The sequence below is a fragment of the Ailuropoda melanoleuca genome, chromosome 7 (genome assembly GCF_002007445.2).
Source record: "Ailuropoda melanoleuca isolate Jingjing chromosome 7, ASM200744v2, whole genome shotgun sequence".
NCBI lineage: Eukaryota > Metazoa > Chordata > Mammalia > Carnivora > Ursidae > Ailuropoda > Ailuropoda melanoleuca.
The window spans coordinates 114,912,824-114,925,821 of NC_048224.1; the positions used below are offsets into that span (position 1 = coordinate 114,912,824).

The 12,998-nt window shown below is 34.5% G+C and overlaps 1 protein-coding gene across 1 annotated transcript; it reads left to right on the forward strand.

The window, feature by feature from the left end:
* Positions 1–332: 332 nt before the first annotated feature.
* LOC100464783 (DNA dC->dU-editing enzyme APOBEC-3H) lies at positions 333–12,735 on the forward strand. The gene is given in 3 exon segments (XM_034663807.1): positions 333–397; positions 12,143–12,668; positions 12,670–12,735. Coding segments are annotated over 3 exon segments (657 nt in total).
* The last annotated feature ends 263 nt before the right edge of the window (positions 12,736–12,998 follow it).

The following is a 12,998-nucleotide window of genomic DNA, read 5'->3' on the forward strand; positions in this document are numbered from 1 at the left end:
AAAGCAGAACAAAACAAAATAACACAAGGCTTTAATTCAGCTTACCTAAGCTATAACAATATTATTGACAACTTTCACAAATTTGTAAAAATTATAAAATAAACTTCATGATGAAATCAAACTGGCCAGTTTGATAAAACAGTACGTTTGGAGTTTAACCACATTCATTTGAAAATATTGGTTACCAAGATAAAGAATTAAATTTTATAAAGTCAAAATGAAATATTTAAGCACAGTCTTGGAAAAGAAGCTAAAAGAATATAAAGAATAAAACTAAGCATTTTTCCCATGTAGCAGTTCTGTATCAATAATCTCATTTAACTATCTAAACGATGCTGAAAGAAGAATATAATTACTCCTTTCTGCGAAGGAGGAGTCCTCAAGTGAAAGCTTTGAAGTGAGTATCTCAATATCACATACCTTCTTGTCTACATTTCATGGTCTTCAAGCCAGCCTCACTGAATGCATTTTGTTCTCTCTAAAACTTAACGGTTCATTTTTGTTGTAGATTTTTAAATAGCAAATCCTTCATTCTTTTTATTTTTTTAAGATTTGTTTACTTATTTATTTGTCAGAGAGAAGAGAGAGAGCACAAGCAGGGGGAGCAGCCAGCAGAGAGAGAAGCAGGCTCTTCGCTGAGCAAGAAGCCCGATGTGGGACTCGATCCGAGAACCCTGGGATCACGACCTGAGCCGAAGGCGGACACTTAACTGACTGAGCCACCCAGATGTCCCACAAATCATTCATTCTAAAACAATTTCCTATTTCTCCCACCTCTCTTCACTTAGTCAATAATTAATTTTTAAGTCCTCTTTCTATACTAGAAATTGTAATTCTCTCTCACCCAGCATGTCTTAGTTTAGTATTTCTTAAATTCAAAAGCATTCCCTGATGTTCCAAATATAAAATGATACCCTGTCAAAACCACGGATTGCCAAAATACAGACTGCAATATCCAGCCCGCTGCCTGTTTGCACAAGCCCTGAGCTAAAAATATTTCTTTCAAATTCTTAACTGGATGAAAAAGTCAAAAGAAGAATCATTCTTTTTGTGCAAAATGAACATTATATGAGATTCAAATTTCAGTGTCCACATGTACTGGAACACAACCCTACTAACCGTTTATTAATAAACTTTTAACAAACACATTGGAATATTCCTTGCTGCTCATATATAGCCATCAAAGACATATCTAATTTCCTGCCTGACACTAGTGGTATCAGTTTCAACATCAAGAAGCAGTGAAGAAAAGCCTGAGTAATTTTAGGGATTTAAAAAAACTCCTATCAATGGAGATCATCATTATTAATGAGGTAGATGAAAAATGTGGTAAATTAAAAAAATGAGTCTATGATGAAAACAGGGAATTATTGAAGAGTCCAGGCTCATTAAAACAAAGAAAAGTGCATAAACAATATGTAAACTCTTAGGAGATAAAGGGGATATTGCAAGGAAGGATATAGTGTGTGTGTGTGTGTGTGTGTGTGTTGTTGCAAATATATCATTTACTTTTTGTCTTGCAACCTCATGATTATACCAATAATGGAATCTACTTGATAAACAAAATTTAACTTAATCATTTTCTTGTATAAATTTTTACATTTAAGTTTTGCTGTTTGAGATATACCAATAATGGAATCTACTTGATAAACAAAATTTAACTTAATTATTTTCTTGTATAAATTTTTACATTTAAGTTTTGCTGTTTGAGATTAGACTTTATTATCTTGAACATAGAACATTAATTTGAATCATTGTATATTCTAAAATACATAGCAAAAAACATAACTTAAACATTAAGGTACAATGCTTAGTGAAATAAGTCAATAAAAGAAAGACAAATGCCATATGATTTCACTCTTATGTGGAATTTAAAAAACAAACCAAATGAACTAAGAGAAAAAAGAGATAAGGAAAAAACTCTTGAGATCTTAAGTACAGAGACCAAACTGGTTGTTACCAGATGGGGGGTGGGTGGAAGGACAGGTGAAATGGCTGAGGGGGTTAAGAGTACACTTAATCATGAGTGATAAGAGCACTGAGTAATGTATAGAATTGTTGAATCATTATATCGTACACCTAAAACTAATATAACACTGTATGTTAATTATACTTGAATTAAAAAAAAACAAGCATTAGGAATACTTTCAATTTAATTCCAAAATACTAGACTTATCAAAACACTGGACTTACAGATTTTTTATTTCATCAGTTTAAATATATTATTTTAATTTTCTGGTTCAGTGTTTTTATAATCATTCTTATATGGTGGCGGTTTCATATATGATAGCTTTTCTATAGGAACATTTAATGATGAAGAGTAGTGAATCCAAATTTTAGTCTGTGACTATTAGCAGAATTTTAACTACTTCAATTTCCAATATCCAGTAGCTTATGTGTAATCCCTGATTATATCTCCAGGTTTTTAATATTCCTCACTCCAAAAGACCTTGATCATAGTAATTTCCAAGTTCTGCTGACAAGGTGAGATTTCTTATTTTAATTTAATACTTTAGAACTCATCTATAATTCAGGATAATGCATGACTGATTAAATAAATAAATCTAAATAACTTATTGTCATATTACAAAGGTAGAAATCAAAATGTATTCAACTGGTTCAATTATATTATTAAATGTGGCGGTCTATTGTTAGATTCGAATCTCTGAAGCAAGCGATTTTTGAAGCTTAAATAAGGTCAAATATCCTAAGTTTTTGAATAATTTTAAAATTAATATATTTTTCTGATTAGGAGTTTTTTGGAAAAGAGGACCAAATAATGTGCCCTCTGCTGAAAAACAGGTCATTGGATAGTATCCACATTTTTACTTTGTGTTGATTACATTAGATCTTCCTTTCAAAATAGCTTCCTGCTGTTTCTATGGAGATGGTTTAATCTGTATTGAACTGAATAGAGGATGATTAGTGTGCCCAGCATGATAAAAGCAGACACTATCTTCTTGCTTAGCCCTAATTGATTAGATTGGGTCTGGTTAGAATTTTCCCTTAGTGTTAGGATATTTCCTGATTTTAGAGCATGGCCCTTACTACTGAAACAGAATTTCTGGAGTCACAAATGAATGTCTAGGGTGCTCAGTGATGTTTCCACTCAGGATAGACAGAACTCCAGCATGCTGAAGGAATGGGTAACTACTGATACCTCCGTTTTGCTGTAAACATCACAGTGGTGTAACCACTTCAAGACCTTAAAACTTCTCATCCTTCACCTGCCCAGACCAACTCTTGATCAAAAACATACAGGAAATCCTCATGAAGACTTTTGGGGCCAAATTTTGGGATAGCCTCCTATTTTCCAGTAATGTATCTGGCAAATTTCAACTGCTTTTGAGAACTGAACTGCAATTGTTGTGTCCTCAGCTCAGAAAAAATCACTTCTATCTTTGCTTGACTTACACTCTTTGGTCAGAGTTCTGAGTGCATTAATGTTGAAAGCCAGACTGAAGGTAAGGCTCTCCTTAATTGCCTCCCTTCTACCAAGTTTCAGAGTTATACACTACCTGTTTTCCTATGCCTAAAAGAGATTTGCCTTACATATTTCTTACAGTTTTATCGCTTAGATTAAGTCCAGCACCAGTGCCTCCAAAATGTTCTGAACCAAAGTTGTCATTAACTGAAATGTTATCTTACTTTTTATAACCTAGTTTTAAGCCTAACAATTCCATTGTGTAGTCTTCATTTTAATATTTCAATCCCAAAATTGGTATCAAAGAAGTTTTGATTTCATCTTATCCTAAAATGATGAAGAAATAGATCTATCTATTCACGAGTGTATAAGAAATATATATTCAAATATAGCTATATCTACTCATTTCCAAGTAATCAGGTCTATTTTATTCAAAATTTTGTTTTTCATTTCTGCTTTTAGTGTCCTTTTATGAGAATGTGGAACTTGATATTTTGGTTTCTAAAACTTATGGGTATTTTTATAATGGTTTGACGTTTAGTAGCTTTTGCATATATTTTTCTGACAGCTTGAAAATAATTGTTTTTATTGTTTTAGGGCAAAAACTTACATATAATTATTTTGTACTCTAGTTTATCTTTCACAATGGAAATACCTGTGTTAAAGTTTACTTTTGGATTTCTGCAAATGTACATCTATCTATCTATCATCTATCATCTATCTATCTATCATCTATCTATCTATCTATCTATCATCTATCTATCATCTATCTATCATCTATCTATCTATCTATTTATCTATCTATCTATCATCTATCTATCTATTTATCTATTTATCTATCATCTATCTATCTATTTATCTATCTATTTATCTATCTTTCTTTATTGGTTTTGTACCTTTAACAGGTGCTATTTGCATTTTCCTTTAATTCTATTTTTTCTACTAGTAATTTAAGAAATTCTATTTCTTATTAAATATCAATACCTAAAAGCAAACACTGTTCATCATTACTTCTACATTTGCTTTTTTGAATGAAACTTATTGACAATGACATTACATGGGAAGTCCCCACTCATAGGAATCTGTTCCTACCCCCTATTGCCAATTTTTAGGAAGATTTGAAATAAAGCATCTCATTTAAACCAGTAATATTTACTTTGCACCATTTTGAGAACTATTCTTTTTCATAGTGAACTACTAATAATGATTTAAATATTTAAAGCATGTGTCTAAGTATGCATCCTAATCTTTCCTGCCACATTGCTTGTTTGTTTTGGATTCTTCATCAGTAACCAAAATGAAGAAAGATGGCAGAGATTAGATAGTTGTAATAGTTTCTCCCCAATTTATAAAGATCATTTTGAACTCAAAAAACACAAGTCATAAAACCTATGTGGCTTTTCCGATTTAGCTTAAAATTAAATAACAACATGCAGAGTGATATGCAATTTAATAAAATCTTGTACTCCCCCACTCTCTTTCTCTCCCTCCCCATTCCCCCCACATATAGACTCACACAGTATAGCTATTAATAAATAATTGTAAAATTATTCATTGCTTGAAAACTAGAGTGGAATTTTACTTTTTTAAGAGTTCATATTAAATATATAAAATACAATAATATCAAAAATGTATTATATATCTTAGAAAGATTATAAGAGATTGTTCTTTCTATGTAAATTTGTGTGTGATACATGCAAAAAAGTTTTTAATGACAATTTCAACTGTTCACATTCTGCAAATTTTCATAGGGTACTTTGTGTTCCCTAGTAATGAATTTCTTCTCAAGTAATTGAAGTTATTTATATGCAATGTTTTCATAAGCAGTGACTTCATTATTCTTGATTCATTTGGGAAGATGAGAAATGTGCATTATGATGATAGGTAGAAACAAAATAATTAAGGCTAAAATGAATTATGTCAAACATCAACCTCATATTAGCATGTTTTATCTATACTCCAACTTAATCAAGTTACTATTGTAAATAATTTACAGTGTAGTAATGTAACAGCTTATAAATCTTTTTAAAAAAAGATATGACATTTAAACTTTTTGTGCATCTGTAAAACAACTTGTTAGACTATTACAAATCTAAGTGACAACACATAATTTAGAATTCCAATCACAACATACATGTTTGGGTATTGTTTTCCAAATAAAGTTGAGATAAAATTGAATAAAACCTCATATTCATTATCAATGTGAAAGACCCCACAAATCAAATTCTTCCAAAACATGTTTTCCATGGTTGGTTGACTTTTCTTCCTGTCACATAACAAATGGAAATAGATTCATTTTCTTACACTGGATGTTGGAGGTAAATACATGTCTATGACATTTTAGAAGTGGCTTTCTTTTCTGTAAGTGTGAAATTCGCAGTGATTTATAAGATAAAAATATAATCTTATTATGTTTGATTATCTATTTCCCTTAAAGTTGATTTATCCTCATATTTTAAAATACATTTTATTGCAAATTTTGTACCAATAGATAAGGATTTGAATTATATATTACTTAAAAATAAAAGTTAAATTTTGGCTGCTGAAGAAGACTATTAAGGGGCAGCTGGGTGGTTCCGACAGTTAAGCGTCCAACTCTTGATTTCGGCTCAGGTCATGATCTCAGGGACTGAGATGGAGCAGCAGGACAGGCTACACCCTCGGGGGGGTGGGGTGTCTGCCTAGGATTCTCTCTTTGGCCCTCCACACTGTGTTCTCTCGCTCCAAGATAAATATATAAAAAATCTTAAAAAAAAAATCTATTGGGATGCCTGCGTAACTCAGTCGGTTAAGCGTCTGCCTTCTGCTCAGGTCATGATCCCAGGGGTCCTGGGATCGAATCCCATATCAGGATCTTTACTCAGCAGGGAGCCTGCATCCCCTTCTGCCTGCCTCTCTCTCTCTCACTTTCTCTCTCCCTGACAAATAGATAAATAAAATCCTTAAAGAAAAACTATTTAAAAACCAAAACACAAAAAATATAAGGTTAAAAACACAACTTACAAAGGTGTCTATTTCTAATACCATAAAATTGCTGTTTTTAATACAAACTATGAAGCTAAATGTAATAAGATTATTTCTAAGGGGTGAAATTTACTTTATGGAATATTTACAACTAAATAGAAGATTTTCTTAGTAGAGGATGGTATTTTCTCCCTTGTTATATAGAATTTCACATTCTAAGTGTGAAATACATTTATGTTTTTGAAAATGATCTCTTCTAAAATTTTAGTAATACTCATAGTAGGGGTATTTTCCACTATAAAACTCTTCCCATGTGCAGGCGAACAGATTTCTGCCATACCCTTAAATTTTAATATAGTTAATGTGACCCCCCTTGAAGTATCTTCTAATTCAAACATGTACTTTATCTTGGCAATTTAGTACTTAAAGCTAGAGTTTCAAATGTTAAATTTGTAATTAAATACCCTCGATATGGACAGGTCAATGCTATGTTCACTTTGTAATTTCTAAAAATTTGAATAATTCAATCTACCAATCTCTGGATAGATTTAAGGTGACTTAAGAAATTTTAAAAAAAACATTTCTTAAAATTGCACATTAACAATAGTGATCAAGTTGTCCTGATTGTGAACAATGTGAACATAAAATACAGCAGTAGTGCAATTACACTGGGGGAAAACCAGCATACTCAATTTTGGACCTAGGAAATTTGGTTACCAGTCTTAGGATGGCTTTAGGTAGTATAATTAAATTCTCTGTGTCTCTTTTCACAGTGTTAAATGAAAGCAGTGAAACATATCATCTATCTCTAGTTTTTCCTTAGTGTCAATATTTTATAATTTTTTTATTTTGGAAAGTAATCTATTTATTAATAATTACAATGATTTAGACATATAAAACACATTCCAGAGTGAGTGATTCCCATTTCAATTTGCTTTATAATCTCAATGACAAAACAGGGAAAACATGTTGTTAACGTAAGATTAGCTCATGTCCATTTGTCTGGTATAGTTATACCATATAAATCTCAGTGTTAGGAAAAATCATTTGGTAAAGAGTTTTTTAAAAATGGAATATAAAAGCATATTAATAGAAGAATTCATTTCTGTAATTGGGCACTCCCCAAACTGAAGAATATAAAAGATTGCTTAAAGAAGAGAAGAGGGAAAGCGTAGAGGAAATGAGAACAAGAATATGAACCAGAAGATTAATATTTAAGGCGGTACTCTTATCTTGGTCTAATAAGTTCAACAATTAGATTCTAATAAAATTCTTGCAAGACTTGCCATAGTCTGAAACATGCAACATGCTTTGGAATATTAAAGGCAGGATAGATCATATAACATTTATTGGTAATGATTTTTTCCATAAAACTTATTAATTCCAGAAATAGACCTTCAAACACAACTGATAAATGATGCTTAAGTTTTAAAAAGAATGATGTGCTCTATACTTTCACTTACTCATAATGAAAATAATTAAAATAATAAGAGCAAAAAATAAAATAATAATTAATTAAAAAATAAAAAGTGGTCAGAAATTGATAAAAGAAATATTGCTCAAAACTGATCTTAAAAAGTTTGTTGAATATGTAGACCACGCAAATTCTTACTAACATGATGTTAAAAATATTTACAAAATTATGTTAGAAAATACTGAATTGGTAAACATTTGATTTCAAATTTCGAATAAATTTTTTCAGTGACAAAATGGCCTTAACACAATGTAAAGAGAATTTGTTAAATGAAAATGGAATTAAAAAACAACACATATTCTTGTCCTTAATAATCTAAGAGTAAACACAGTGATGGTGACATCACAAGGTCAAGTGATCACAGAAGTTGATAGTGTGTAGTCTTTCAATTCCTCAAAACAATTATATGAAAAAGACAATCTGATTAAATCTGGTGTTTCTGAAAGCCCTCTCTTATCTGTTTATCATAACAGGTAAACCCACATACATCTGCACACCTACACCCACACAAACACATAATTTGCCTCAGACAATATGGGCTGTTGCCCATAACTGAAAAACTTCAAGAGTGATTCAAAGGTCCATGAATCCCCCTGGCTGCTTGATGCATCTGCTAACTACTGAATTCATGTGATGACTTACAATTTATTTGCAGGTCAGCTGTACTTATGTTTGAATTCCTTGAAATTTCCCTGACCTTTATTCTATATCCCTTTTTGGCTTTGCCTGACTTGAGAGTCATAACTTTTTCCCCAAATACCTGAATAAGACATGGAGAAACATTAAAAAATCAAATAAAATATTTGTAACAAGAAAAAAAAAAAAACTAGTTAAATTTCTTGTTAAACGTAATGGAATGAACCTTTTCCCCTGGAAGCACCAGTTAGTTGATGGTAAAAAAGTAAAGAAATAAAGTGGTCTAAGCCCATTAAGACAAAGAGAATAGGAAAACAGACTCACATTTCCCCAAAGAATTCAAAAAATTGGGAAGAAAAATATAGATGGAGGGGAGGGTCACTTACTTACTAGGAGTAGACTATAAACTAAATACTTAAATTGGGATATAACGTTGGGGGAAAAATGACTTCTCCCTTGAGTCTCTTAAAGTCTCAAAATTTGGAAGCACCAGCACCAAGAAAGGTGATAATTTAGAATGAAAATCGGGAAGATGGATTGAAAGTATGTATATGGAGCATTTGTATCCTTGGATACTTTCCTTCAACGGCAGAGTCAGGTCACCACTCTTCTAAGAAAAGACTAAAAGTTATTCTCAGAAGAAAGTTATTGGAGAAGCTTCAAACCTGTGGACAACGAAGCTCACAGAGCCTGGCACTCTTGTGACAGCAGGGAGCAATGAGAGTGGGGTTATGTGACTGTCTCAACCATGGGACTTTTGGGTTCCTTCTCTGTTGCTGTCAACAGAACCTAGACAATGAGCACCATCAGCCCAGAAAGGAGCAAAAATTAATAATGTCAATGTAAACAGTGTATATGAAACAATTCTTTTGGGTCAGGTGCATGGATTTCCAAATCCAAAAACAGACATTTTACTGTTGATGACAATCTCAAAATAACAAAAGAAGTTCTAGGAAAGAAAGCAACATGCAAAGTATTTGAGTCTGCTGCAAACAAAACCAGAATGGAGAAGTGGCTCCATTGCTTATCTGAAGAGGAGACATTCAATTTTATTTCAAAGAACATAAAATTAATACCATATATCTGTATCAGTTTCGCGCTCTTCAAAATGTAAGTATTAACATTTAAAATAACTCTTTTGCTTTCTTATATTCACTCAAATTTTAGATGCAATGCATTTTGTAATGATGATTAAGCCAATTCATTTTATTCAACGACAATGGAGGTTACAGAGATAATAGGGTTTTGATAAAGATTTTTTAGTTGATTTTCTAACCAGAATAAGAAAGTCATAGACTATCTCTAGACATTAATGAATAATCAATTACAATTTTTTAAAAGTAGTCTGATTCAGCTGCTAGTTTACAGAGTATCAAAACAATTATTTTCCATATCGATTCTAATCTCTCTTTTGATTATCCATTTTTGTAAAATATCCCTGGGAGACGAGGTGGCGATACAGCTAGATGCTTATCTGTTTTTATGTGAATTGAATAACATATGTGCAGTGACCAATCTCTGACAGAGTCTGAAACAAGTCATGTGACTGGTCACTGATCATGACGTGCATCTATTATGTATGTAACAATTTGTGAATGGAGGAACTAACACATATTTCTACGTTACATAAGTACTCACAGTTGATATACCCAAGTAATTTTAAATTGAACACATTATTAGGAAACTGGTGTTATTTAAGTAAACTGTAATAACTAAAATTCAGTCATGTCAGAGCCCTGCAAAGCAAAGGCCTATATGCTAAAATAGCAATAAGATCATTGAAATATCAAATAAATGTATAGTAAAAATCAAGTATCAGTACATAATCATTATTAAAGGTGTGATGTAAAATACAGCATTTTTTAAGATATTCAACACAATCTGATTTTATTAAACAAACTGATAGAAAACCATGAAAATGGTAAACTTGGTGTATATCCAGAAGGTTACATTTGAACTCCTAAAGCTGGGAGTGTTAGAATTACCCTGTACCCCTCCTCTCTCTGGACTGGGACAGTTGGCTTATTAGAAAATCTGGTCTGTGTATTCTCACTTTGCCCAGAGTACATTGGGACTGACAGCAGAGCTACCCTTTTCAGACCACCACTCTGCTTTTTGCTATTCTCCATGTTTCATCTGAACTTGCCAGGCGTTCCTAAACACATCTTCAGATCCTAGTCTAACCTCAGCCATCCCTCCTTCTCCAGCTTATAACCCACCCACGACTCCCCATCACCTGGAGATTCAGAGGACCAAATTCTTGCTTCAATCATAAGCTGGCTCCTGGTTCCCTCTCATCCCCTCCTGCTGTTTGTTCCAGCCCTTTCAAGAGTATGGCTCATTTCCTGGACTTGCCCATCTCCATACTTTTTGAGGTTGCTTCTGTGTGGAGCACTTTTCCTTTGTGATCCTCCCCCTACAGCATCCCAGAGCAGGAGGCTGAGTCCCTTATTCCAACCCAGGCCTCCTTGATCTTGGGGAAATTAGCACCCATGCTGTGTTTGGCCTGGTGCCTAGACACCTGGGAACATACTATTGTCCTCAGTTGACTTGGGCAGCTCATTCATTTCCCAGCTGCTGACCTCCCCCAGTGCTGGAAATTAAAACTGGCACCCATATTTACATCTTCTTCAGGGAGGGTAGGGCATGAGCAACTCACTCCACCCCTAGACAAAATGCTACTTCCTCCTACCCTCTCTCCCCAACCGTGCTGTCCTACCCTCACCATTCCCACAGCCCTATGTTCAGCTCTTCTGGGAGATCCCACAGAAGTGCTGAGGGGGGCTGGCCCATGAGACCCCTCCTGCCAGAGAGCCCCCAGAGATACAGAAGTGATAGGGCAGCTCATGCTAACAGGCAGAGAATTGCAAGTCCTATGTTTCTTCTTCCCATTAAGCACTGAAAATTTTACCTACAGACCTTATAAATTCATTATAATAACTAGCTGATATCTTCCTCAGCTCTCCCATCAAAACCTTAGCTCCTCCTCTCCTAGGTGAAGGAGGTCAGGGAAACCACTCTGCACTTGGTTCATTCAAACAGTAAGGAAGGCCAGCCAACAGAATTATCATACTATTTATTTATTTATACAAACAACAACAGTATAACCTAATTACCATAAGAGTCATGTTCACTGAGCAACTCAGTTGAGTATGATTCCAGGCAACCCCCTGGCCCCACCACGCCCAAATAAAGGGTTGGCTTTATTTCTTCCAAAGAAACTTATCTTAAGCTTTGTATTTCAAAGAATAATTAAGTCTCAAACATAAACCTTAACAGTCTAAAGTTAAAGGTGATATATATTTTTTATTTGGGTATTTATGATTAAATGTATGAATCTGGAAGATTATAAGCAAGATGTCAACATAAGAAAGAGCAAGGTTTAATTCCACCCTTTTCCTTTTTAATCAGACAGAAGTGTTCAAGGGAGAATAAAAATAAAAATAAAATGTGGAAGAGGGGTCTTAATTACTGTTCAAAACAAAAGCACTGGGGGCCTCCATGGAGGTAGCCTGGTAGGTCACTCTCATATTGGGGCTTTCCTAAAGCAAGGCCAGTAAGAAGAATGGAGTCCTGGCACCCCAGACAAAGGGCAAGGCTGGGACAAGGCACCTGAGGTGAGGCAGCTGCACAGGGACTTCCAGGGTCAGCACCACGAGTCCACTAAAAGAAGAAGTATTTTACTGTCAGTTTGGCAGCCAGAACCAGGTCACAACACGCTACTACTGGAGGAAGACCTCCTTGTACTACCAGCTGAAGCTGAGTGAAGGCCCCATAATTGCCAAAGACTACCTTCAAAACAAGAAAAAGCACCATGCAGAAATTTGCTTTATTCATAAGATCAAGTCACTGCAACTGGACCAATCCCAGTAATTTGAAATCACTTGCCGTGTCACCTGGAGCCCCTGCCCCTCCTATGCCTGGAAAGTGGTTGCCTTTGTCAAAGATGGCCCCTACCTCAGCCTTCAGAACTTCGTCTCCCGCCTGTACTTCCACTGGCGCTGGAAGTATCAGCAGGAGCTGAAACATAGGCAGACATCCAGGATCCCAGTAGCTGTCATGAGCTGCCTGGAATTTGAGGACTGCTGGGGGAAGTTTGTGGACACCCAGGACAGGCCTATCCAGCCCTGGGACAACCCAGAATACTACAGTAAAAGCATAGAACTAATGGCTCAGGAGGATCCTGATGCCCCTGAATGATTTAGAGAATGACTTTGGAAATTTGAAACTTGGATGACCATCAACACCCCCACCACCCCTCCACCCCCTCCCACTCCCACCCTTGGTTAGGAAGTGACTCAAGAGGGCCGTTCCTAGAGCATCTCAATGCTTCATAAACTGCTGACTCTTAGGAGAAAGTTGTGAGCTCCACAGGCACAACTGACCCTTGCCCGAGTACAGAAAACCTTTCTTCCTCCTTCATCCTTTCGTTTTCTTTTTTTAAGTGGGTATATATATTTATTTTTATTATTTGTTAAAGATTTTGTTTATTTATTTGTC